This window comes from Oreochromis aureus, linkage group 4 (assembly GCF_013358895.1).
Source record: "Oreochromis aureus strain Israel breed Guangdong linkage group 4, ZZ_aureus, whole genome shotgun sequence".
In the NCBI taxonomy this organism is placed as follows: Eukaryota; Metazoa; Chordata; class Actinopteri; order Cichliformes; family Cichlidae; genus Oreochromis; species Oreochromis aureus.
In genome coordinates, this window is record NC_052945.1 from 28,436,646 (window position 1) to 28,464,476 (window position 27,831).

At 41.3% G+C, this 27,831-nt stretch overlaps 2 protein-coding genes across 5 annotated transcripts; both read left to right on the plus strand.

Moving 5' to 3' along the window:
* The first annotated feature begins 580 nt into the window (after nt 1-580).
* On the plus strand, nt 581-12,224 carry zgc:171844 (uncharacterized protein LOC100151763 homolog). 2 transcript variants are annotated; one of them, XM_031748356.2, is made up of 6 exons: nt 581-832; nt 6,707-6,827; nt 9,652-9,725; nt 10,505-10,619; nt 11,232-11,302; nt 11,434-12,224. In XM_031748356.2, exons 1-6 carry the CDS (start codon nt 754-756, stop codon nt 11,550-11,552), a joined length of 579 nt encoding a protein of 192 aa, XP_031604216.1. In that variant the 5' UTR covers nt 581-753; the 3' UTR covers nt 11,553-12,224. The 2 variants fall into 2 exon arrangements, with proteins under 2 accessions (XP_031604216.1, XP_031604217.1); XM_031748357.2 differs by having other exon boundaries at nt 6,710-6,827.
* A 6,674-nt stretch (nt 12,225-18,898) lies between these two features.
* tom1 (target of myb1 membrane trafficking protein) lies at nt 18,899-27,501 on the plus strand. Of its 3 annotated transcripts, XM_039611620.1 has the most exons (16): nt 18,899-19,082; nt 21,353-21,437; nt 21,530-21,608; nt 21,692-21,841; nt 21,954-22,088; nt 22,199-22,330; nt 22,558-22,674; nt 22,898-23,031; nt 23,147-23,189; nt 23,291-23,423; nt 23,574-23,637; nt 24,785-24,854; nt 25,139-25,204; nt 25,611-25,673; nt 25,936-25,975; nt 26,816-27,501. In XM_039611620.1, exons 1-16 carry the CDS (start codon nt 19,031-19,033, stop codon nt 26,902-26,904), a joined length of 1,452 nt encoding a protein of 483 aa, XP_039467554.1. In that variant the 5' UTR covers nt 18,899-19,030; the 3' UTR covers nt 26,905-27,501. The 3 variants fall into 3 exon arrangements, with proteins under 3 accessions (XP_039467554.1, XP_039467555.1, XP_039467556.1); XM_039611621.1 differs by lacking the exon at nt 25,139-25,204; XM_039611622.1 differs by lacking the exon at nt 22,199-22,330.
* The last annotated feature ends 330 nt before the right edge of the window (nt 27,502-27,831 follow it).

The window sequence follows — 27,831 nt, forward strand, 5'->3', positions numbered from 1 at the left end:
TAACATCCAGTGAACTTGCGTAGATTTTTTTATGACCACCATGTGAGTCCATACTGAGATAGACTGCCATTGACGCTGATGATGATGGTTGTCTGAGAGTGGAACCATGAGAGATATCCTTGAACTTTTTGAGGGTGGGATTTGAAAGTTTGACTAAAATGTCTCACTTCATTGATCTCCATGAATTCAGACTTTTGTGCTCCTCTGAAGGTGAAGCGAAGGTGAAGTCTGTTAAGTTTTGGATTTAAAAAAGCAGAACTTGCTTATAAAGAGATTTCATTCCCCATCTTTGGGAAGGAGTACATTCATGACAAACACTGCTGTCTATAAATATCACCTGGCATGGCTTTAGGCTCCTTATAATCTGACATCCTTTAAGATCTTAATGTGACTCAGTGTGAAAGAACAAATTTAGTTTGGAGCATTTTTTTTCTCTCTTGATGGATTTAATTATAATTTTCCACACTTTGCACTCGTTGCTTTGCTCCTGCCAGTCAGTAGGTGGAGCCTCGGAGCTCGCATGAGGTGCAACAGCTTTCTTTTTTTTCTATGCTCAGAGATCCACGGCTGTAGGACTGGATGGACTCAGCATCAGCTGGCAGCTGTCCTCTCTTTGTGTTTCCTCACACGTTTGGGCAATGCTGCATGGACCTGGGGGACACCTTTTAATATTCATTTTAAGCTTGCGCGAGAATCTCCTTTGAATTTCCTCTGCAGACAAAGAAGAAGTGTCTTTTTTTCTTTTTAAGAAAAATGGAAAAAGAGAGAAAATCCTCTCAAGTGTGCGGCGCTCTGGAAGAGACGCAGGTGGATGAAGCGGCGGAGAAAGCAGGTGAGTTTCTGAGTGTCGTGTTTATCTGTGTGCGTGTTCTGCCACTGCGAGAAGTGATCAAGGAAGGAAGCAGACTTTGAGATCCTAGAAGGACGCCGCTGTGAGCATCATGTTAAAGTTGTATGTCAGCAGGGCCGTAGCCAGGGCTCCCACGGGCTGGGGGTGGGCTGTGTGTAAGAAGTTTACTAGAATAGTTCAGTTATCAACATTAATCCCATCTCCTATAGACAATTAATTAAATGATGTCAACCTTTTTTATTACAGTTGTTTTTCATTCCCTAATATACTCAAATTTTAAGATATAAATACACAAATGGCAATAAGAGCAAAATGAAGCAACCAGCAGCTTGGTCTGCAGCAATGTGCCTGAAAGTAATCCTTTAATTTAGTTTTTTTTTATGGGAGCAAAAACTGTCATTGATCCTCTGTAATATAAACAATCTCTTTAACTGATGCATAGATTTTTTTTTCTCTTAAAAAAATGAAACACAGTGAAAGATAATCTACACATATTCACATTTCTGTGACACAAGAAGAAGAAAAGTGGTGCATTCAGCTGAGGCGTGAACAACAGTGTTTGGTGGTGTTTTTTGACTTACTTAAAGAATGATCCAGCTGTCTAAACTCAGCAGCCCAAACAAAGTCTCCCAGTGAGTAGTCCCAACAGCTATAGTTCATATGCCGAACAAAATTAGAACATTTTACTTAAAATAACATTTTACTGGATTCGTAAAAAATATATATAAATATATATATATATATATATATAGAGAGAGAGAGAGAGAGAGAGAGAGAGAGAGATAAAAAAAAAAAACACCCAGCACGCCCCTGCGGGCGGTTTATCCTTCAAGCTCGGGTCCTCTACCAGAGGCCTGGGAGCTTGAGGGTCCCTGCGCAGTATCTTAGCTGTTCCCAGGACTGCGCTCTTCTGGACAGAGATCTCCGATGTTGTTCCCGGGATCTGCTGGAGCCACTCGCCTAGCTTGGGAGTCACCGCACCTAGTGCTCCAATTACCACGGGACCACCGTCACCTTCACCCTCCACATCCTCTCGAGCTCTTCTCTGAGCCCTTGGTATTTCTCCAGCTTCTCGTGTTCCTTCTTCCTGATATTGCTGTCATTCGAACCGCTACATCGATCACTACGGCCGTCTTCTTCTGTTTGTCTACCACCACTATGTCCGGTTGGTTAGCCACCACCATTTTGTCCGTCTGCATCTGGAAGTCCCACAGGATCTTAGCTCGGTCATTCTCCACCACCCTTGGGGGCATCTCCCATTTTGACCTCGGGACTTCCAGGTTATACTCGGCACAGATGTTCCTGTACACTATGCCGGCCACTTGGTTATGGCGCCCATGTATGCCTTGCCTGCTAGCATCTTGCACCCTGCTGTTATGTGCTGGATTGTCTCTGGGGCATCTTTACACAGCCTGCACCTGGGGTCTTGCCTGGTGTGATAGACCCCAGCCTCTATGGATCTTGTACTCAGAGCTTGTTCTTGTGCTGCCATGATTAGTGCCTCTGTGCTGTCTTTCAGTCCAGCTTTGTCCAGCCACTGGTAGGATTTCTGGATATCAGCCACCTCCTCTATCTGCAGGTGGTACATACCGTGCAGGGGCCTGTCCTTCCATGATGGTTCCTCGCCTTCCTCCTCTTTCTTGGGTTTCTGCTGCCTGAGGTATTCACTGAGCACGCTGTCAGTTGGGGCCATCTTCGTGATGTATTCGTGGATGTTTCTTGTCTCATCCTGGACTGTGGTGCTGACACTCACCAGTCCCGGCCCCCTTCCTTCCGCTTAGCATACAGCCTCAGGGTGCTGGACTTGGGGTGAAACCCTCCATGCATGGTAAGGAGCTTTCTTGTCTTTATGTCAGTGGCTTCTATCTCCTCCTTTGGCCAGCCTATTACCCCAGCAGGGTACCTGATCACGGGCAGGGCGAGGTGTTGATGGCCCGGATCTTGTTCTTACCGTTCAGCTGACTCCTCAGGACTTGCCTGACCCTCTGCAGGTACTTGGTGGTTGCAGCTTTCCTAGCAGCCTCTTCATGGTTCCCATTCGCCATGGGATCCCCAGGTACTTGTAACTGTCCTCTATGTCTGCAATGTTGCCTTCTGGTAGTTCAATCCCCTCAGTTCTGACTACCTTCCCTCTTTTGTTACCATCCGACTACACTTCTCCAGTCCGAACGACATTCCAGTGTCATTGCTGTATAGCCTGGTAGTGTGTATCAGTGAATCGATGTCTCGTTCACTCTTGGCATACAGCTTGATGTCATCCATGTACAGGAGGTGGCTGACAACCGCTCCGTTTCGTAGTCGGTATCCGTAGCCAGTCTTGTTAATGATCTCACTGAGGGGTTCAGGCCTATGCAGAACAGCAGTGGGGACAGAGCATCTCCTTGGTAGATCCCGCACTTGATGGTGACTTGTGCTATGGGCTTGGAGTTGGCCTCTAGTGTTGTACGCCACATCCCCATTGAGTTCCTGATGAAGGCTCTTAGGGTTCTGTTGATCTTATATAGTTCTAGGCATTCCAGTATCCAGCTGTGGGGCATTGAGTCATAGGCCTTCTTGTAATCAATCCAGGCTGTGCACAGGTTGGTCAGTCTGGTCTTGCAGTCTCGGCTGACCGTTCTGTCTACCAGTAGCTGGTGTTTTGCGCCTCTGGTATTCTTGCCAATCCCTTTCTGTGCCCCGCTCATGTATTGACCCATGTGCCTGTTCATCTTAGCCGATATGATGCCTGACAGAAGCTTCCATGTAGTACTGAGGCAGGTTATTGGTCGGTAGTTGGATGGGACCGGTCCCTTCTTGGGGTCCTTGGGGATCAGGACCGTCCGACCTTCGGTTAGCCATTCCGGTGTCTCTCGTTAACTAGCAGCTGGTTCATTTGTGCTGCCAGACGCTCGTGGAGTGCAGTCAGCTTCTTCAGCCAGTAGGCGTGAACCATGTCGGGCCCTGGTGCTGTCCAACTCTTCATACTGGAGACCCTTTCTTGGATATCTGCCACTGTGATGGTTACTGGACCCTGTTCAGGGAGGTCGCTATGGTCTGCCCTCAGATCCACTAGCCACTGAGCATTGCCGTTATGGGTTGCGTCCTTCTCCCATATGCTCTTCCAGTATTGCTCCGTCTCCAGCCTTGGTGGTGCTGTTCTGTTATTGTTCCCTTGCCACTGAGAGTACACCTTTGCTGGTTCTGTGAAGAACAGCTGGTTTATATATATATATATATATATATATATATATATATACATATATATATATATATGTTGTGGGAACATCTGCATACAGTTAGGGCCATAAGTATTTGGACAATGACACTTTTTTCTGTAATTTTATCATAATTAATCTTAAATCAAAAAGTGACAGCTGTGATTGAAGTGTGGAATTTCAGCTTACAGTTAAGAGACCTGACAAAGTTTCACAGGTTAGAGTTAAGTGTCAATCATATATATTTCACCCTGTAATATTCTTGATATTTATAATTGAGCGATTTGTATATATTAGTGCTATTTCTTAAATTTGTATCATATTATTTAATTAGTCTGTTACTGTTACTGGCTTAGAGCAACTGCAACCCACATAATTTCTTTAGGGATTATTAAAGTACTCTGATTCTGACTAACAAAAGTTTTTCATTAATTGTTTTAGGAATTACGTTTTTATGCCTTGTTCTCTGCGTTCGGAGACTCAAAAGTAATTAGTAATTATCGTTTTTAATTGTGGGATGAAGTTTAGAACTCGTGCTTCTGTGCTGTGTTTCCTGCCTTGTGCTGCTCTGCTTGGCCTTTGCTGCAGTCACCTTCAGCTGCTGCTTGTTTGTGGGTCTTTGCGCCTTCAGTTTTGTCACAGACTTACGGACCTACAGCAACATTCAAAAAAGGGAAAAAAGTTACAGTTGACAGCAGCAAAAATCTGAAAGGAAACGACATCAAAGATTTTTGGATTGGGAGCTCGAGACGAGTAAACGATACAGTCTGCGTGTTGACATGAAGCTTCTGTATAAAGTGCATAATTTAAAGTGACAGGGTGAAATAAAAAGCTTCAAACAGTTTCTGACAGAAAGCTCGGAGCCCGACCGAGAGCTCGGAGCAAAAATAATGACAAGAAAAGGAACGCATGCAGATTGCTTCAACACTAAAACACCTGCTGATAATTAATATGTAGATGAACAGCGGCGGGATCGCCATGTGGGGAGTTTAAGGGTTTGTGTGTTTGTGTTGGCTCACTGTTCCCCGGTGAGTCAGTGTGATTGTAGTATCTTTTCACACAAGGTCGGGTAATTAAAAGCCAATCCAAGCTCTGCTGGATGACTCATCGCTCCTGGTGAGGAGTAGGAGGCTGCGGGAGCAGGGTGGGGAATGCAGTTATTCAGGGATGTGCAGAGAGTTACTTGGGGGAAGTATCCACAAAGCTCTGATCACATCGTAGCAGGAAGCTGTTTTAGACCCAAGGTGGTTTTAATTGCTCGTTTGACTATCTTGATTTTGATTTTCCTGGAGAAATTTGCCACATATGGCTTACATGTTAAAATCCATTGTTGCAACCAAGTGAAGTATTCAACAAGCCAACAATCCTGACTTTGCTTTCAATGTGCACAAACAGCAACAGCGAGCATAATTAGCCTGTGACGCATGAATCAGCACCCACAATACCAAAGTTCTGCACCTGGATCTCCTGAAAAAATGCAGTTGTACACCTGTCCTGCTGTTACATTTAAATATTAGAAGTATACATAGATTAAAGTTTCACATACAAACCACACGCTGGTAATAGTAATCAGCTGTTCTTGTGAAGACTGCTCATCCCACTCTATGCTTTGCTGGGATTTCCAGGGTAATTCAGTTAACAAAAGATACTTAAAAGGGACATATCATGCTTGTTCAGTTTTTTTTTTCATGTACTCTACCAGAGTAGCTTTGCACAAGTCACAGTTCAAAATAATGCTTATTTATCTAAACAAGCCTGGAGGCTGGAGCCTCTCTGTTTATCCACCATCTTTAACAAACGCTGCTAGCTCTTTCTCCTCTTCCTTAAGCTAGTTTCATCTGATTGGCTGCCCCTAAAATATAAGATTTGAATAGTAGGTGGGTGGGGCTTCTGTGGTGTGCGCCAGACATGACCATATCAGGGGTATCTACGGTGGCCCTGAGCGGTCAAACCCACTGCTGCTTAAGAAAACACCAGCAAATAGAAAAATACTGATTGCCGTCAGTGCTACACCTCAGTCTCTTAGTAGATGCACCTATAGTAAATATTTGAAAATCCTAGGTGACTTCCTTCTTGACTTATAGCATTCAGAGATGGTTTTGGGGACACAATCGCGTGAAAGTGAAGGAGACTGAGACACGCTTAAAAAAAGTGGAGGATTCATCTCTATTGTGATGGAGAAAAACAAGCCACTCATGTGTGTTTTAATACTGTATGTTACATGTTTGCTGTAGGGGTTTGCTGTTAGCTTGTTGCTTCATGGTCTCCACAAAAGACAATAAAGCAACAAGATTTTTGTGATATTTTTTTCAGTGTTTTTTTCTTTTTCCATTGTGTTTTATTCAGTTTCTGTTGTGTTTTGTGTGATTTTTGCAGTATTTTATATTTGTGCTTACCGCTCCCAGTGACTTCATTCAGAGCCAAAAGGTGAAAAAATGGGCAAAACAGAGCACTTAGTGCACTCACAGATTACATACCCTGAGGTCATCATCATCAACTTTGGCTATGTTTAATACGAGTGCACACTTTGCAGCTATATTTACATGTTTAAGAATAAGGAAAAGCGTAACAGGTCCTCTGTATGCTTTCATGTTTGGAGCTAATGTTCGGAGGTGCATTATCAGACCCAAACAGCTGTATTTTGATCTTGTCTGTCTCTCAGCAGATGATGTCATTTCCATGGCCGACTCCACAATCACCGTCGAGGATATTGAAGGAGAGCTGTTCAGAATCGAACGAATACGAGACATTCTCGTGCGGAGAGAGTCAGAGCTGAGATACATGTAAGATCTGCCTGTTCTCCAGACCTCTTCATGTTAGGTACATTTAAACATGCTCGAAGCATAAATCCAGACTACATCTCATGAGTTTAGTTTGTTTTTTTAGGATTTATGGTTCTCTGTCGGTTGGGGGAGGAGAGCTTTTGTAAGAGGATGAAATATTCTTCTGTTATCTCATGTGATGTTTTACTGTTTGGTCCTCTGCTGCCACATACACAGCAAAACTTTAAAGTTCAGGGATCTGAATGCACCGAGATACTGCTAAGATACCCTCAGGAGTCAGAGATGATGCACCACAACTGTCAACCATCAGCGGCTGGAGCAGCCATGTGGATGATGGAAGTGAGGAAAACAGCCGTGCTATTTCAGGCCTTAGCAGACGAACAGCGCATATACACCCACAGTTTGTTTGTTATTTTGTCGATCTTGAAAGCTGGCTTTAGTTTCTGCCGGTCTTTTCTCATTATTTTGGCGCAGCAGAGTAAGAAAGAGAGGCTAGCACTGCATAATATAGCCATATGGTGAACTTAAAAACTGAAAATAATCACTGTTGTTGTGGGTTTTGTTTTGTCTTTTGATAAAATATGTCATAAATATCATCTCCTTTCATGTTCAGCCATACCCAGAGGGTGGGAAGTGATGCACAGTCTCAGTGTTGATAACTGATCGTTCCCATCTCTCTTTTATTTTCACTCACAATTATTAAAGCCATGGTTTTACTTTTTTACATATAGCTGGGAGTCTTGGCTTAAATACATCAAGCAGGAAAAAATGTGCAAATAACAACAGTTCTAATAAGAATCCTGTGAAAAATCTGTTCATTTACTCTGTTCATTAAATCTGCAAAAGTTATTTTAAAAATAAATAAATAAATAAAATTGAAATTAAAAAAAATCTGGCTGATTCTGAGGGGGTCAGATGACAACAGAGTAGATGGTGTAATTTGGATGGTTTCGTCCGTTTGACTGCATGCAGAAACCAAGCTGGTGCAATTACTTTTGTAGTAGTTCCCAGATTACTTTTAAATCAGGGTTAGTGCTCATACTATTCCAGGAGAAGTGAAACCCAACTTGTCAGATCTGTTATAGACACAAAGCTTAGTTCAGATTCCCGCTGATACGTATTGCGGTTAACATATGGTTCCATTTCCTAAGTTAAGAAGTCGAACTTTAGACGTCACTTGTTCATGTGATTTATTTGTTCATGTAATTTTACATAGAAATGAAATTGATGACACAAAGAAGATTTATTATAGTTTATTTCTTTGACCTTTAAACAACAGGTTTAGCTGTTTCCTGTGTAGAAAGCTATTTACCCGACCTTTTATAATAAGAACTGCCAATAGATTACTTTTTTATTCTACTATGTGGATAGTGTTATAACTTCAGACTTTGTCATATTAAAAATAAAAGTGTACAGAACTGTGTAGAGTATTGTATAAAAGTTTTAACACAACACAAAGTAGTCATGGATTGGTCTCCCCAGAGCCCAGATCTCAGCATTATTTAAGCAGTGTAGGGTTAATCTTGACAAAGAAGAGAACAAAAGGCAGCCAACATCCAAAGGAAAGCTTTCAATGTCCTTCAAGACGTCTAGAGAATTATTCCTGAACACTACTTAAAGACACTACAAGAAATCTGCATAAGAAAATCAGGCATAACAGAGTTCAAGAATAACGGTGGTCGTACCAAATACTGACTTTCAAGCTCATCACAATTGTAAAAACTCTCTTTTTGCCTTCTATACTGTGTTTCTATGTAAGTTTGCACACATTTCATTAAATCACTGCACATATTTTTCCATTTTCCTAGCAAAATGTAAAGAAATGAAGGGTTGCGCAAGACTTTTGAAGTTTACTTTTGCCCAATGTCAACAACTAAGCAGCTCATATAGTTAATTTCTTGGCTGACTTTCCATTCTGTTGTTAATGTTTAACAGCACATCCTTTTAAGCAGTTAATATAGTTAGCTAGGTTTTAGAGAACGGCATTAGCAAAGAGATAATAAGATAAACGTTTTACATTCAGGGCTCCCCTTTATCTGGGTAGCAAAGCTTAAAAACTAAAAAGATTAAAAGTAACTAAATTAAGCAGGGAAATGTCAAACTCATCCTATTATCCAACACTGTTTGGGTTTATTATGATGTTCTCTAAGTATCTTTTTTGGGGGGGGGTTGTACCACAGAAGTCCTGTTATAGGCAGCAAACACAGCCTCATCCTTTAGGCTCTCTGTGACGTTCATACAAACTCCTGCTTTCAAGCATTTTGAATAAACACGTCACTGTGAGCCTATGAGTCACGCTGACATATATAAAGCTGAAGTACACTGAAGTGAAACCTATTTAATTAAAGCAGCAGCTCAGAGCACACCTATTACAGTCACTTTCGTCTTTTTAACACCACTGTTATTAATAGCAGCCCACACGTATGCGCACACGCCGCCACATACACAGATAATACCCATGCAACCAGCCCCTGTTGTTTTGAAATCGCCATCAGAGTCAGAGGACGAAATGAGATCTGATACTGTTGGGTGTGATTCATTCACAGAGGGCCATGTGGTGGTGTTACTTCAGCTAATAAACCACAGACCTCACTGTTATCTGTGGCCAAAATCTGAGTCCAGTGGGTGTCTGTTTGATATACCCATACAATTGTCACACAGAGGGCTTTATGTAACATAAGGTGGGAATTACCACATAAAACATTCTGTTTCTAAAGCCCATGTGTAGCTTAACTGTTGTTTTACCTGAATATCAGCTTGTTTACTGCAGATATCTAAAGTTTGGGGAAGAAATATTTTCCTTATTTGTCTGTTTCTCTCTCAGGATGGACGACATCCAGCTCTGCAAAGAAATCACAAGGCTGAAGCAGGAGTTGCAGAAGCTTGTCTCAATTCCAGGTAAATTAAAAAAGTAGCCTGCGCCTATCGACTTTAACCTGGTGACAGCGTGCTTTGAGCGGGCCCTGTGTGGTTCTTGTTTGCTCTGTCATAGTTGAAAAGATATGAGCTGTCTCCAGTAACACAGTTCAGCGAGGACTGGAGTGAATTAAGCACATCTTCAGAACGAGCTTGCTGTCAATTAAAAAAAATAACTTTTTAAAAGAAAGGTTTTTGGGTCAAGCAACAATGAGCCTCTGGAGCCTTTTCTGTGTTCCACTTGAATTTTAGTTCTTTATTGTCGAAGGAATACTCGCATTCCTCTGTTCATTAAGTTGAGATGGCAACCCAGAGAGAAAAGACCGTTTCTCTGGCAACTAAAAAGAAAAAGATTATGGTAGTAAAACTACCATAAAAAATTCCAAACTGATCATTTCTTTGGAAGTGAGCAAACTTACAAATTCAGCGAAGGACGCAGTACTTATTTCCCCCACTGTGTGCAGAAGGGCATAAGAATCTATATTCTTGCTAAAAGAAGTCAAGATGAAAATGACCCTACTCACTCACCTCACTAACATTTATAACAAATGAGTTTCTCATCGTACTGAATGCAACACGATGGCCCAAAGTGGGAGTAAAATAGAGGATGAAGCAGCTTTGAGTTAAAGCTCAAGGCTTCTCAATGAAACTAACGGATGCTGGCACAGTGGCTGCGTCCATCTCCTTTGATAAAGTCTGTTGGTACACTGTACAGTGACTACAATTTCTAACAGAAGGCTTGTCTCATGACTACTGAACAGACAAAGACAAGTCCAAAGAGGACAGGGAGAGAGAAGAGAAGCTGCTGCAGCAGATCAACAAGCTGGTGGAGACCAGAGACTTCCTTGTGGACGACGTAGAGTTTGAAAGGCTGAGGTGAGGCTAATGGATGAAAAGAACTTTGCCACACTCTGGTATTCAGGCCACGTAGACGTTGTGGGATTACAGAGATGAGTCAGAAAGCAAAAAGCATCTCCTGACTTGTCTTTTAATTCTACAGTTTATTATTGATTATCATGTCTGACGGTTCTGTCAGAGCCCTTCGGTTCACCACCTGTGCCGTGTAACAGAATCTGGACAATAATCTGATCCTTCATGTGATGTTTCCACTGACAAAAGAGTAGCTTTAAAGCCCTAATTAGTTATTTGTTACTTAATTCTTCATATAGCTCCACTCCTACGAAGCCCCTTTGTATATTTTCCCTAATTAATGATAGCATGTCCACCATCACTCACAGATCAGCTGTCGCTTCTGCTAACTAGCGGTTGTTATTTTGGAGAAAAATCTGTCAGTAAAAACAGAGCAGGAGCGTGACAGTCACCTCCGCTCGTTAGTTAAAGCGAATGTGAAAATAAACTGAACTGTGAGGATGCTGTGATGCCCACAGCCTGGGATTTAAACAAGCCTAGGAGTGTTTAACAAGATGTAATAAACATTTAAAACCCTGTAATTCACAGCGAATAACAAGGAAATATTCTCCTTCACAGGGAGCGAGAGGAAGACAGAGAGATGGCAGCCTTCTTACAGTCCAAATTTCCCAAAGCTTTGGCTGCAAAAGGTGAGTCTAACCAGAAAGCTGGAAGTTAACAGTTAACTATTAAAGCCAGTTAATTAAGTAACCAGTAAATCTTAATGATTGTGAACCTACTGTGGTGATTGTACTGTCATGTCATCTCCTTTACGCTTCAGGTGCTTCGCAAGATCGAAAGGTGGCGTCTAAATCCCAGCAGACCTCAGCGCCGCTTCTCACTAAAACCGGGCTCACGCTGCTGAAAGACTGCTGCGGCTTCACCTGCTCCGTCATGTGACTCAGAAAACCCAGAAAGTGGGTTCTGCTCATCTGGACGTTGAGTTTTCAGTGGGAGAAATGTTTCGTCACACATCCCAAGTGACGAGACGTTAATGCAAAAAGTGACAACAGTTGATGTACGTTTGTTAGTGTGTGTGTGTGTGTGTGTGTGCGTGTGTGTGCACATAAACAGGCTTCCTCAGTGCTTTCTAGTATCAGCTGTGTCCTTACAGGAAAGATTATATGTTTGCTGCTGTAATGTGAATGACATGTACTGAAATAGTTTATCCGACGTGCTGCTGTGAAATACCGTGTATTGCAGCAGGAGAGCTTGCCTCGGTTACAGTACTTAGACTTTATTGTAGCTGCTCTGACGGTGCCATTAGCCTTTGAAGATGTATTAGAAAGTGGAAATGTAGATATCTCTCTGAGAGCAAACTCTTACCAGTCTCACTTTGGCATTTGCTGTGGCGGATTGATTAATGTAATTACATTGTTATGACTGTAACTGGGCATAACTTTTGTTTTTTTAGTAAGAAGTCATGCAGTATTTGTTTAAAAAGAAGATTTAAAAGACGAGTTTCACATGTGAGATCTGATTCGTAGTAAACAACTGTGTCCACTGTTTAGTAAGTTTCATGTAACTCTTAATGTAGCATCTTGGAGTGTTGTAATAAAGATTTTTAGTGCTCTTCCTTTGTGTTTGTCTTAAATATTAGATCCATGGGATAAAGGAGCCTCCTCCTTTCTGTAAGTGTTCAGAGATCGCTCGCTGATATTTCAATTTGCTTGGTTTTTCAATATGTGGTCCACGTAGTTCATGGACTCCTTCGCTGACTTCATCCAAGACTCCATCTTTGGACAGTTTTTTTTTCACTGTGATGGTTTCTGAAATTGTCACAATTTATTGGGCAGGACTCAAATGCAGGACTCTGAGATGTGCAAGCAGAAAAGGGTTTATTTACAGCACCAGATGAGATACGTACATATATACAGTGAATGTGGGGAGAGGGTTCCAGGGGTTCAGAGGGAAGGTCCAGGGCTGGGGGAAAAACTCGCTCACACCCCTCTTCAATCAGTCCGTGATAATGAAAACACTCAATCTGAAAGGAAGGGTGACGTAAGTACAACGATCCAACGAGGACCAACACTCCACCGAGGCCTTAAGTACTGCCTGGAGTAATCAGCAGACATGCGCAGCAGGTGAGTAGAGCGTGGGCGTGGAATCCACAGACGCCGCCCGGGCGGAGAAGGTGAGCACAGCAACCAGAGCAGCAAACGGCGAACCATGACAGGAATATTCAGCTCCTGAAATATTCAAAGCAGCTTGTGTCGCACCAACAACCATGCAACATTCAAAGTCACTTAAATCACCTTTCATCTCCCATTCTGATGCTCAGTTTGAACTCCAGCAGGTTAGAGTTAGACCATGTCTACATACAAATGCACAAATGAGTTGCTGCCATGTGATAGGCTGATCAGATGCTTGCATTAACACACAGCTGATCAGAGGCTCAGTGGTGAGTGGGATATGATATGCTGAAAAATTTTTAGTTATGTATATGTGTATATGCGTGTATACTTACATGGTCAAACTAACAATTAGGTTGGTTTTCAGTATAAAGCTTAGCTGTCACTCATATTGAATAGTTATTTTATAATCCATACAATGTTTGCACAGTTCTGTCTAAAAGCTACTGTGTGTGCGCCACACTTCTGCCCGGTACACGTAGTGTAATTACCAGATAGCAAAACCAGCTGTTTGGTGGAAGCCATGAACATAAATATCTGACCTACTCAAAGAAATATTTTTCCACCATCCTGCGCTTTACTGCCATGACAACAGGACGAGAGGCTGTTGCGCCTGTCTGATGACGAGTTGTGGTATTTCTGTTCTCTGTGATGAGGAAGAAACCAGATGGTTTCAGTTCCACATAACTTACCTCAGCTGCCCTCCTCTCCACACACACACACAGGAATACACACTGCGGCCACTGATGACTCATACAGTGGAGATTTATTGTGTCCAAAAGCAGAAACGCTGTCACCAAAAACTGCTTCCTGATGGACCATCCTGCTTGAATATGAATTCTCACTTCAGTTGCTGTTGTCCGTACTGCTTTTGTCTGCACCTCTCCTCCAGGCAGTCGCTTGCATTGTCAGCCACAGCTGGTTTCAGATAAACAGACCTACGTACGGACGAGCAACACTCTCCACTGCATTTCATTTGCAGGCTGAGAAGACTAATCAGGGCTCCATAGTGTGTGAACGTAGACAAGTTACTGCCAAGCCACTCTAATTAGATGCTTGTGAAAGCGCTTGTTCTCGCACATAGCGCTGGATGAGACATTAAAGAGTCCCAAAAAAGGCAATATCATGCTTTGCCAATTAAAGACTTTATGCTTTCTTATTTCTTTCTTCCCTTTCTTTTAACTGCTTTGACAGTATGTTCTTCTAAATGCCCTGAATAATCCCCAGCGGTGGAGAGGAAGCAAACCAATTCATGGTGCTGCCCACGCGTTTGGAGAGGCCTGCATCGCTCTGAGGCAGTTTATATTCTGTCCCTCTGGAAATCATCGCTGACATTTACTCCAGGGAAAGTAAATGAAAGATCTTTATGTGCCGGCATGTCAGGCGCTGGGAGAGGGAACCAAACAGAGCGTTATAGTGGGATGCAGACACTGTTGGCTGCAAGAGAAGGAGAAGGTGGTGGGAGGGAAAACAGAGAAAAGTTATAAAAACGTTGGTCACAGACACACTTTTTACAACAAGGAGTTTTAATTGCTCCTTGTGTGGTATCTGTGATTACACAGAGGGGAAAAAGCACTTTTATATAACATTTTGAACCAAATTTGCTCTAAGAAATAAAAATTTTCTTGGGTGAAACAGTGACACAGTGTTTTATCATGTCTCCCTCCCTCACCCCCAACCAATCACAGCAGAGGGCTGCCCCTCCCTGAGCCTGGTTCTCTCTGAGGTTTAGTCTTGTTAAAAGGGAGTTTTTCCTTCCCACTGTCGCTAAGTGCTGGCTTGTAGGAGGGTTACTGATTGTTCTTTATATCTTTATAATATAAAGCGCCCTGACAGGACTGTTGTTGTGATTTGGAGCTAAATCGAACTAAATTGAATTAAATAAAATAGCTTCAGCTGTAGGCACCAAAGCCCCATGTATCTGTCGCTCAAACTCTCTGTTTTCAGGGAGAAAACTGTCAAACGTTAATGAGTTTAAAGTCAGGTCCTTAAAGGGAAAACAGCCCGTTTCACACAGTGAATGAACTGATAGGCCACATCAGGGCCTAGTATAACATAACAAAGGATTAGTTTGAACTCTGAATCATGCTAACACACTTTACAAATCATAGAATAAGAATGTTTTGGTGAGAATTGGAGTCATAGGCTCTCATTAATATTTATGGGATGACAGAGCTCCGTATATATTCAGCAGGTTAGACGGGCAATCATTACAGGAAAGTCAATGAAAACACCTGGAGAAGTATTCCTAAAGACTGCTTAAAGAGATTACAAAAAAAGCTTGACTAAGATAGTTTGCACATGATTGCACATTACTGAAGGTCTACTTAATAAGAAAAGACATGATTATTATTCAGTCTTTTAAAAATCAGTTCAGTGACATATTTTGAGAAAACCCTTCTAGTATAGTTCTGATTTAAAAGCAAGGATCATGTCACTTGGAGAATTCAGATTAATGGAGTGGGCGTTTTCTTTTTACACTCTGAACCTTTCACTAAAATCTCCGTTTTGACTGACATGATCTCTGGAACATTTTCTAAGTGCTGATATCTAAAATACATTTCAAGAAAAGCATTAGCTGCTGTTGATGTATCAGGACACACAAAGAAATGGTCCCGATTATAATACTCCTAGAACTATTTACACCACCTGCTTTAGTGCCAACACATCATAATAACTGTTATTAATGCAAATACCTACATTGTTTATATATCTACAGTGTTATATGTTGCAGTATTTAGTCATTACATGCATTTGTCTCCATACTTCAGTGGTAGCATAGCAACAGTGGCTTACTACGTTGCAGCATTACTGCACAGACAGGTACGCTCACTCTGTGGCACAAATGTGAGACTCGTGCTTAAAAGACATGGGTTTAACTGCAGTGCAATAATCACAGGCTCACCCTGTTTGACAGAAGGATGTTGTTAGACAGCGATGATCACACATGCCTTGAAGACACAGACACTATCTGTAATTATTAACATGCTGCATTTTGATCGGTTCTGTGATCACCCACATACTGCTACATGTGGTTTGTTTTAATGGGCGTCTGCGGGTGTAAGAGAGTAAAACTATAACCTCTGCCAGGCTGTGAGTCACCGAGTCTGAGTCATCCACCACGGTCACGGTCAAACATAACAAATGTATTACCCTGCTGTCACTCTGAGGGACATTTCTCTGTGGAAACGGTCATTTATTTCTTGGAAAACAGTAAGCTGATCTGCCTTCTGTTCCTGTGATCTTGTGTGTGACATTGAGTGTTCTGGTGTTTTTGTCCACTGTTTGCAAAGCAGGAAAAACCTGCTTGCTATGCTCTTGGTATTCCCACAAGATGTGCAGTTTGTAGTTTTTCCAGTTTTTCTATGTGGGAATAATAACTGACTCCAGGTTTGTTCTATGGCTGTTGACGCAAGGTAGAGTGGATCCTTGCTTTTACATTGTTTGGGCCAGATTCTAACCCTACCATCTGAATGTTGCGGCAGAAAGAGCCCCATCAAACCAGGCAACATTTCCTAGTTTTGGTGAACCTGTGTGAAATGTAGACTCACTTTGTCTGCATCTCTGCACCACTCATTACTTGGTTGTAACAAGCAGTTATTTGAGTTATTGTTGCCTTCCTATCAGCTCAAAGCAGCCTGACCATTGTCCTCTGACGTCTGGCATCAACAGGGCATTAGAGCTGTCACTCACTGGATATTTTCTCTTTTTCAGACCATTCTCTGTAAACCTTAGTAATGTTTGTGTGGGAAAATCCCAGCAGATCGACAGTTTCTGAAATACTCAGACCAACAGGTCTGTTACCAACAACCATATCACATTTAAAGTCACTTAAATCTCCTTTCTCACACATTCTGTGCTCAGTTTGAACTTCAGCAGGTCATCTCATGGAGCGTGACATCTCATCATCATGGAACAGGCTTGTTTTCAGATGTCACTTATATTGAATTGTTGTTTTACAATCCTTATGTTTGCAAAGTTCTGTTGTGTTGGTTATATATTAAAAAATTATTATGTGCTCAGGGGTTTTGTTTACCGTACGCAAAGGTGGAAAAACCTGCTTGGGGTTCCTGTTAAGCTCTTGGTATTCCCACTAGCTGTGCAGGTTTTAGTTTTTCCAGTTTTTTCTGTCAAGAATATCACCTGACCCAAAGTTTACTTGGGGATAAACTATGTGATTTACCAAGCAATTGAGTCAAATGCAAAATGTGAATATAAATATGATACTGTGGCATTAAATGTTTAAAAAACAGTTTCAGGGAAGGACAGGAAGGATCAGGGTATAAATTAAAACCAGGCTCTTATGATGTTTGCTGATCATGCGCTGGATCACACTTTGAGTTAAAGTCTAACAGCACACCCATGTGGCAGAGAGCTACACAAGCATGAAGATCGAGCCTCTCCTGTCCAGGTCTGTTGTATCTTAGCTATCCAAACTTTTATAAATGCACTTTTCTGTCCAGCTTTTAGGACCCAAGGAACTGATACTGTGGCGTGATAGGTTAAGATGAGTTTTTTTTCTCCAGCTATGGTGTGTAATACCTGGTGAAGACCACGTTCAGTTGAGAGCTCCAGAACAACCCAGTTAGTTGCATTTTAGTAGCAGGGACAATATACCTTTTAGTGTCAGAGGAGCACATGATTGATGTTCATATACAAAACTGTCTGCACTCCAGAATTAACTCTTTATACAGTTAGAGATGGTTTGCATTGTATTTAATTTTATGTAAAAAGGTTAGGCTATATCTCTCTATCTATCTCTCTATCTATGAGAAAAGTCTTCAGCTGCATGTGAGTGGTGCAGGAGGTTCTCCATTAATGATTCACAACCATTAAACCAGCTACAGTTATTTGGATGGTCTCTGCATCAGCTGATGGAGGAATCAACCTGTGTGTTAATTCAAAGTGGATTCAAATAGCAGCAGCAACGATGAACTCCCTCATTCCAACAGCTAGCGGTCCAATATTCAGGCCACAGAAATGGTTCCTCACAAAAACAACAACAACAACAACAAAGCAGATACTTCAGTTATCACATTTACTTGTAAACATACAGCAGTGGTGCTCAGTTACATTTTTTATGTGGCTGCTTTGTAGCATTGTCAGTCTCTCTTTTTTAAGAGCCATCCATAAGTGTAGATCAACAAGAGGGATGGCATGGGGTAAATGTGTTTAACTCCCAAAATAAAAATTATTTATTCACAGAACCAGAAAATCTTTTTGCTTGAAACTTTGTTATCTCACTCACAAACACACAATGTTGTGTCTCAGTCGCAAGCTGCAAATCTTCTCCTCTTCTCCTCTGATGCAGTGAGCAGGTTGATAACCATGTAGGACTCAGAGGTAAAATGAGGAGGATATTAGAATAGTTTTGTTGTAAGTTGTCTGCTGTTTTTCAGTCAGCCTCCATAGCTGAGATGATTCCTAAAACCTAACGCAGCAAAACTACATATACAGCACATGTGACACATTTGAATGTGAAGCATTAAATTGGTCAGCTGAGATATTAAAGTTGCATGAAACTATAACTATAGCATGATTTGATTTGAGCCCGCTGCTAAACCCATCACCAACAGCCCTCCTCAGCAAGGGCGACATTTGTTCTGTATTGTCAATGCTTGATCATTTGTGCATTATACATCCAACACATGCATTTTCATGGCTTACTAGTGTGAAATGCAAATATAAAAACAGACAAGATTACATCAGCATGAACGTTACCACAGCTCTTACAGTGAAAATGGTTAATTGTCTCTCTGTTAACTTATTTATCAAAATATTTCATTTTTAAATGATTACTACTGATATATGACACACAAAAACAAACATTTATCGACCTTTCTTTGGTCTTTGGTGACATTTCAAGTGATCTTGGGCCCCATGAGGCTTATGCCTCTGGCTGAAATCTGACTCTAATAGAGGACCCTTACTCAGTCCTCAGACAAAACCTGTGCTGTGGTTCTTACACGCAGGTAAGTATTATTAATAGAGTGGCAGCAGAGCATGCAGCAAAGAATAATGCCTGTGTGTGGCGCAGTTACGCTGTACTAACACTGGTACGCTGACCATCTGATAACTGCGGGCTGCTTTCCCTTTAAAACGCATGACGCAGTTCAACTGGTGCCCCACTTTGTTGTGTGAAGCCGCAGCAGTCTGCAGGAGAGAGAGACAGCGGGGCCGCCTGCTGTCGCATACGGCTCGGCCCGGAGACGTCGGCGCTTCGCTGGGCCCCTCACCGCGCTCATCATGGAGTTTTTAATGGGGAATCCGTTCAGCACGCCCGTGGGACAGCGCATCGGTGAGCGCCTTTATGAGTCTTTACACTGCATAAAAAGAAAATTCTCCAGTCAGGCTCAGGCGTCTTATACCGACACCTTACATCTCCCGCAGTCACGTCCCCGCAGAGCTGCTCTGTGGACTCTTATTGTCGAGGCTTTTGTCGGGGTGATGCGTTCATAATGCGATTATGTTAGAGAAATAGAAATCAAGTTAAATTCATTATGACTGACAGAAGAACAACGGCTTATGGTTTGATTGACGCCCCTGTGAGACAATGACTTGGACAGAGGCGGGAGGAAGACGCTGGGGTGCTTCAGTTGATTGGTTGTCCCCGGCTCTGCTTTAACCTGCAAATAGCTGGGCGGGCCGCAAAGAGTGGCCGACATCCCCCTGACCCAAATCTGACGATCGTTTGGCTGTAGCCAGTGATAATGGTGGAGATCCAGAGATGCTCATTAAGATATGTAGATGAGGAGATCTTAGTTGAAGCTGCAGTATAAGTCTTTACAAGATTTGTAATCTAAACAATATTATAATCTAAATAAAACTTAAATATAGCCTAGTCTTGAATATAGTGAATTTAATATTTCCATCAGTTTTTTGGTCAAGTTAATTAAGTCATCTAATAAGCTGATCTAAAGTTTAACCTCCACACAGTAAACAGATCAAAAATCCAAACAAGCCACATGCTGTTCTAGAGTCTGTTGGGGCCCTGGGCAAAAATTCTCAAAGGGGCCCCTTCAACCAGCATTCATCACCATTATTCTATAAATAATCCAACGCCACCACCAACAGTCCTCTAAGGTTACAGGTGAAACACTGATCGACAAACGGCAGCGTGTTTATTTTAGCAACAGTGCCCAACACTAGGTTGACTGGTTATGAAGTGTAATATTACTGTTATTACTATCTGCTACATTCTATCAGCCAGCTAGCTAACAAGTCATTTAGTGTCCCATCTCTGACTGTGGCTGTGCTAACTTGGCTGTTCTGCTAGGCTAGGTTCACTCATTTTAAAGGACAAAGCAAACAAAAGAACTAATGTGATGACAGTGGAAGTGTCTGTCCCCCACAGTTAAGGCTAGAGTAGCAACATTTAGTTATTTATCATTATGTTTAATTATGATCATTTTCTACTCTTCCTCTTTTTTCTTCTTCCTTTTCCTCACGTTGATAGGTCTCTCCTATTCTCATGGCACATTTTGCACATTTTAGATATAGTTTAAATGTAACTCCCGACAAACCTTATTAAAAGTGCCCACTCTTTTTTATCTTTAGCCATTTAAAAGTGCCACATATAAAGCAAATTAATGATTGTCATTGTTTTCATGTAATTTTAATGTTTCTAACATGAAATCTTTTTTTTTCCATGCAAAAATTTTAAATAGGGTGAATTAGACATTAGACACCTCAGTCACTAAGGCCTATAGGCTAGTCAGAGACATTCTGGCAAACAAGGAGAAAGGGCGTATTCCCTGACTGTTTGCAAGTCGTTGTTGGAGGTTATGAAATTGGCTAATGTTGGAACGGTGACAAAAAAAAGTCAATGATAATGATTCTTTCTTTTCTTTTCTTTTTTCTGCTGTCAAATTTAAAATGTCTATAATTTTTCATAAAATAGTGAAATGTAAAACCCAATATTTCCAAAATTGGGTTTGCATAACGTGAAAAAAAACACATAAAAGCATTAATAAAAGACAATTAATACAATCTTGGAATTACTACAACTTAAAGCAGACCAAAAGAAACAAACAAAAAGGCAACGGTCCCCAACCCCTGGGCCATGAGAGTTGAGGTTCGAGTGAGAAATGTGTGGATTTTTAGGGTTTTTATTGGTTTTTATCATTATTTTTAAGCGTTTCTATCGTTAACTCAGTTTCCCTGGGACTTTTTCCATGTGTTATTAATAAGTCTTCTTTTTTTTGGTACCAGTACTTGTTTTTTATTTTGCTGTATTTATCCGCGACACCTTAAAAGCCGGTCCATGAAAATAGTGTCGGACATAAACCGGTCCATGGCGCAAAAAAGTTTGGGGACCGCTGTTAAAAGGCACCTATTAATATTCCCATTAAAAATATTAGGAAAAATGGGTGTCCTAAGGTCAGTCCCTGTGGAACGCCACACAATCACAACCTTGACATAGGAAATGAAAATAATGTTTGCTAAAGGTGAATTTGTCTCTATGTTGTTACCATGTACTATTCATAAAGGAATAACAAAGTCATTGTATTTCTGCTAATCATAATATAACAATGAGACATGTTTCATGTTTTCACCTACTTTGCACAGAGCGTGCGACCAGCTCCAGCCTGCCATCTGAAGACTGGGAACTCAACATGGAAATCTGTGACATAATCAACAGCTCAGAGGAAGGGTGTGTGCACATTGGTTATCTGTTAGCATCAGGAACAAGCTTGTTCTCTTGAGGTTACATGCGGCTGACTATTGAAAATATTGTAATTACAGGCCCAAAGATGCACTCAGAGCTATAAAAAAAAGGACTGTGGGGAATAAGAACTTCAAGGAGGTTATGCTGACGCTCACTGTGAGTGTTGACTCTTTATGTTCTCATCAGATGTGCGTAGTTTGTAATTGGTAAGGCGTTTCTCTGAAACTCTGTGATTTCAGGTCCTCGAGACCTGCGTGAAGAACTGCGGCTACAGATTTCACATCCTGGTCACAACACGCGATTTCATAGAAGGGGTTCTGGTGCGGTCGATTATCCCGAGGAACAACCCTCCACAAATCCTACATGACAGAGTGCTCGGCATCATACAGGTGAGGCGTGAGGTGTGGCTCAAGGAAATAAAAGAAAAAAGTTGTTGTCATTCTTTAGTGTTGTCACATTGGTTTACTGTCTAGTCTTAATTTGTGGTTTTCTCTTGTCAAGGCGTGGGCCGATGCATTCCGCAGCTCACCCGACCTGACGGGTGTGGTATCGGTGTACGAAGACCTGCGAAGGAAAGGACTCGAGTTCCCCGCCAATCAGCTGGAAGGTTACACACCACCCCAAGCCCCGAAAAAGGTGGATACAGGGCTGGGTGAACTTTGTTTTATTGCTAACAGTTGGGTGTTGCCTATCATCATCTTTGGTCTTTTTTCCTGTCTGGTCATTTCTCCGCCTTTGCTTATCAGACTTTGCCTGGCAATGGGCCTGCTGTTACTACTCTGCCTGCTGTACTCCTGTCTTCCAAACCGCTCGTCCCACTTCAGACCTCTGATCTAAAACTGGCCCTTGAGGAAAACAATGCCTTGACTCCCAGCCAGGTGATGGGACTGGAAAGGGACTTACTCTTATTATAATTGCACTGTGCTTCTGTGCTAACTGGCTTTTTCTATGTTGGTTACAATAGAGTCACAGAACTCCTTTTTGTAGCTGTGCTTCTTAATTCTTTTTCGCTTACAACCCTTATAAAATCAATATTTGCTTTCTTCTTCTTCTTCCTCGAGTTACCGTAGCTGTGTTTATTCAGTAAGTGCTGTTGATATTCCAGGTGAAGAAGCTAAAGGCAGAGCTAGGAGTGGTGCGCAGCAATCTGACTATGATGTCAGATTTGATGAGTCAACTAGATCCAGTTACGGTAAAACAAGCAGACATGGAGCTGCTGGAGGTAAACATACACACACAAACACACAAAATGAAGTCACCTTTAAAAACAAGCTGCGTGTGTTTTACTGCATGAATGTGCAATATGATTGTGATCCTTTCCATTCATGCTGAGTAACAGTGCCTTACCCTTAACTGATCTCCTACTTTATACGTTCTGTGTTGCATCTGGCCCTTCAACACCCCCCCACCCCACCCACGCATTCTTTGTCTGATTGTGTCATTAGCAGTTATACACAGTATGTAAAGAAATGCAAGACAGGATAGTGAAGATAGTCCCCAGACTCAGCGAGGAGAAGCTGATCGAAGAGTTACTAGCAACTAACGATGAAATGAACACCGCCTTCAATCGCTACCACAGGTACCTGCGCCGTTCTCTACATCACGTCATCGTGTTTATTGGCAAAATAAAGAGAAAGGCAATATTTCAGCATGGTTTTTCTCTGCACGCAATGATTTCATTCTGTCGTCGGCAGGTTTGAACGACGAATAACAAACGGTCAGAACGCAGCGCAGAAGGTAAAGAACGTGGCAGCCATTTTTGGAGTCTTTCCTCACAGTTGAAGAGTCATAACCATGTGAACTGGTTAAATTGTGCTGTTTCTCTCTGTGTCTTTCAGGGACACACCTATGTCAACTTAACAGAGCTAGACTTGAAGACTGACAGCCAATCAGAGGCTGCTTCAGTTACCAATGACAGCTCAATGAGCTTTCCAAAATCTGACAGTTTGTCCAGTCAGATGGCAAAACTTAGTAAGTACTGTACTTAGATAGATTTTCACATTGCCTATATTTTATCATGGCAAGCATAGGAAAAGGAATTATGCAGCGATCCCTAATTTCATGCAAAACGCGGAGACTTATTCTGCTCTTTATTTGTTCCGTTCGCGTTTCTTCTTCCAGGTACAAGTGAATCAGATGACACTTTATCACAGAAAATAAATGTGTCAACTCAACAAAGACCAAGGTACAGAAAAAACTGCATCACAGATTTGAAAGCTTTATGACATAAACAGATGTTTGCACAGCAGGGTGATGTTTTTAGTTTGTAGAGCTGCACCGCTCACAGAAATGTCTTGTTTAAGACTAAATTAAGTCATTAGTCTAAAGGAATCATAAAGGAATATAGATTATTTATTAAGAGTTTATTAAACTTTAAAGTAACTCACTAAACTGATAAATACACAGTTGAAATAGCTGAAAATTGATAATTAACTGAAAATTAACTGATTTCAGTTAACTAATAATTAACTGAAATCCCAGTATGGCCTAAATAGTTAAGTAAGAATTTATATAAATGGTTGCAATAATTAGCTAAAAAGCAAACCTTTGGCTTAAAAGAATGCATAATCTGTTAACAATTTCAGATAGTTAGCTATCAACTGAAAGTTAAACTTAAGGCGCAGCTTTATTCCTGGGAAAAACTGCACATAAGAAATACACTTCACAAAAGTAAACCAAAATCTCAAACATGAAAACTAAATTGTACACTGGAAACTAGAAACTAGGAAACACATGCGAGAAAAACAAACCAGACTGAAAGGTAGAATATTTATGGGAACACGAAGGCAGAAACACAGCACGGAGAGGGTGTATGAAGGTTAACGACAACAAGCAGGGGAAACTGAGGACTAAGATACACAGGTAGGATCACGGGAGGATGGGGAACAGGAGGAAACACAGCTGGGACAAATCAGACATGAGAGAAGGGAAGGCAAAACTAGATACACTGACCAAGCACACGAGACTATCAAAGTAAAACAGGAAATACAACACGTGCTCAGAGACACAAGCTTAACACTACAACATAACTGACATGGTAACAGGGAGAACATAGAGACAAGGATGACTAGACAGGGGACGTGGGACCAGGACAGGGACAGAGAAAACATGGGGGCGGAGACTGAACACAGAACAGAGACTGTCAAAATAAAACACAACAGGCACAGAGACACAGACTAGACACCGAACAGAGGGAGCCCCCAATCTAAACCTAAGAACTAAACTCTTAACAAGAATTAAACCAAAACATGGGATAATAATAACTTTGTTAAAAGTAATATCAGTTACTAGATTACGTTGCAGTTAACCTATTAGTAATTTTTGCCTTTCAGAGACCAGAGTGGAGTTGTGGTGGACGGTCTTGCTCAAGCTCAGGACAGCAGACTGCAAAACACTGAACCTGTAAGCAGAGATGTCTATACTGCTTGAAAGGTTTCGATTTATCAGCTACTATAACTGATTTTTTTTTTTACTTAGCTGTGACATGACCTTTAGGACCACAGGGAAATTCAATGATGATATTGTTAAATCTATTTTAAACAGCAAGCATAAGTGAAATCCTGAGGTTTTTTGTATATGACAGAGTAACAAGTGCTGTACATAATATCTGAGCTACAGGCCTGAGTGTGTGTTACTTTGTTTGAGTAACTGTTTTCCTCCTGAATGAAATCTGTCTGTACGTGAAGGATGGCAGTCCAGCTTCCACTCGCAGCTCTTCACCAAAGTTAGATTGGATGATTAAAAGGGGAATGGTGGGTGTGAATTTTAAAGCGTGCCCTGGCTTTACGTTGGTTTCACCTTTTCATACCCTCTGTCTTTTGGTTCTTATCATGCAGTTTTGATTTACTTTGCTGTGGTCTGGGTTGGGTCACTTTTTGGCTTTGGTGGTTCAGTCACTGAAATAGAGCACAAAGGTTTGCATGACCAGTTGTGGCGTCGTAACAGCATGACACTGTTTGGTTTGCACTTTTGATATACTGCATTGTTGTCACACCCAAAGTCTTCCTCGCTGAATGCTATGTTTAGCGACATGTGGTTGTTCTTTGTTGTTGTTTTTGCGGTTGTCTTTCGTTTTTGTTCTCATGGCTTCGTAGCTTTGTCACACCTTGATGAAGTTTTATCCATGTAGCCAATCTGTGTCTCCTCTTTCTTTCTTAGATTCCTATCACCCAGTCCAGTGTAATGGATGATATTGAGAAATGGCTTGCTTTGGATGATGAGGTAAATCTGATTTGGGAATGATATTCATTCATCAAATTAACCTTGCAGTATTTAAAAGTTTTAAAATGAAAAGAAGATGCTGGTGGACTTTATACCATTAATTGCAGATACCAATCCAAGGTATTAGAAATGTTTAGATATATCCACATAAAGGTGACTGACTCTAAAAAGAAAGGACTAAGTGGGTGGGTTTAATTTGAAATTTTGTACATAGTTATCTTAAAGAATAATCAAATATACTTATTTTGTGTTTATGACACAGTATGATGACTTTGAGGACTCCGATGGTGTGACCAGTGAAGGTGAGGATCCTTACCCATATGTCCTGTTCCAAAGGAGCAGATTTTATAACCAAGTTAATACATGGGGCACGTACTCTTAAACAGAAAACACTTTCTTTGGTTATACACACCCTCTTGTAGAGCTGATAGACTGTATATAAAACAATGGAGATAGTCTATGTGGAAGCGTTGCCTTTGTCAAATGGCCAGCAGGTGGCAGTGTCTGGTTTCAAACAGAAGTCTGAACCTATGATCTTGGTCACTCCTTTAAATTCAGTTTCAACATGGCATGGTATGTATGCTTCATATTGCATTCCTGAATAAGTTGGAAGTTGGAAATTCTGAATTCCCAGTGAGCAATTTTTTAGTGAAACACTCCCTCAAGTCAAAGTGGACCAACATACCCATAGTTAGAAATCCAAGATAGCAGCGCTGAATGTAAACAGCAGTAAAACTCTAAATATTTGATCTGTACTGCAAATGTTGTGTTCCATCACTGAATGTGTTTTCTGAAACGCAAAAAAATTACGTATTTTGCTGTATAGCTAGTGATACCTGAAGGTCTCTACCTTGGTAGGAACCAATATTCTTTTTCATTGCTCTTTCTGGAACGTGCTAACTCGGGATTGACATGCTTGGTAAATAGCTCCCCGTGTTACCTCTACCAAGGTAACCAAGGAGGTTAGAAGGACTTTTGTTTTTACCGCCAAACGTTTACTACTTCAAGGACTAAAAATGAAACAATAAGTACTCACATATCTGGTCACAGCTCACTCTGACTCCAAAGTTGTGGCTTTGTTTACTCAGTGCAGGAACTTTCCTATAGATGTCTGATAAAGTGACTCCTGCTTGCCTCCCCAGAGTTCGACAGGTTTCTGGCAGAGAGAGCGAAAGCGGCCGAGCGTCTGCCGTCCCTGAGAGCTTCCTCGCAAGACAACTCAGAGTCTTAAAGTCTCACCTAAACCTGCCAAAACTAACATTACTCATGAAGCTCCTGCGCCACCTGCTGGATAATGGAGATTTCTTATTAATGAACGGTTGAATGGCACAATTAACATCGGAAATGACATTGTATAGGTGTACCCCGCTCTTTTGCTGGGGGGAGCAAATGTGTTTTTTAACTTAAAACTAATGTCTGAGGAAAGACCGAAGTTTTTACTTGACGTTGTTACAAGGGTTGATCCACAAGCAAACATTTGCACATTTTTTATGGTTACATTCCTGCTGTTAAATGAGAATATTGTTACAAACTTTGCAACATAAATGATGTACTATATTGCTGTTATATATACATATATATATATATTGTTAAAGATGATGATGAGGTACAGAAATGCCCCTGTCAAAGTAGCAAACACTTGTAAGAGAAGCTCAGCCATAACTTGCGGTAATAGTTTGAGGCTTTATGTCGTTGTTGATGTCGGATGCTGAAGAAAATTGATGAGTTTTTTTCACATTCAGCTTGTCCCTATGAAGATGTTTTACTTGAAGTTTAACCACAAGTGATGACACACTGCTGTCATATTAAACTAAAAGTATTAACTGGAGATTTGTGTGTTTGGGTCTTTTTTAAATATGTTTATAGACTTTTTCTTGCCATTACAAAAAAAAAGAAAAGGAAGCATAAGAACACATTATTTACTAATTTGCAAAGACTGGTCCTGTCCTTCTATATTGCCACAGGCTGTCTCTTCTAATTTTGATAGTAAATGGTAAATGGACTGGTCTGCTCCACCCAAGCACTCAAAGCATCTCGCACATACATTCATTCATACACATGTTCAAACTCAGATGGATGCATCAGGGCTCGAAATCTTGCCCAAGGATACTTTGACATCCAGATTGCAGGAGCCAAGAAGCGACTCATCGATTGCTAG

Bases quoted from the DNA above. Each gene is read 5' to 3' on its own strand.
- tom1 (XM_039611620.1), top strand. From the start codon at position 19,031: ATGGAGTTTTTAATGGGGAATCCGTTCAGCACGCCCGTGGGACAGCGC. The intron at 21,609-21,691 runs GTGAGTGTTGAC...CTGTGATTTCAG, and splicing joins AGGTTATGCTGACGCTCACT to GTCCTCGAGACCTGCGTGAA. The intron at 24,855-25,138 runs GTAAGCAGAGAT...CTGTACGTGAAG, and splicing joins GACTGCAAAACACTGAACCT to GATGGCAGTCCAGCTTCCAC.
- zgc:171844 (XM_031748356.2), top strand. From the start codon at position 754: ATGGAAAAAGAGAGAAAATCCTCTCAAGTGTGCGGCGCTCTGGAAGAG. The intron at 833-6,706 runs GTGAGTTTCTGA...TCTGTCTCTCAG, and splicing joins TGAAGCGGCGGAGAAAGCAG to CAGATGATGTCATTTCCATG. The intron at 6,828-9,651 runs GTAAGATCTGCC...TTTCTCTCTCAG, and splicing joins GAGTCAGAGCTGAGATACAT to GATGGACGACATCCAGCTCT.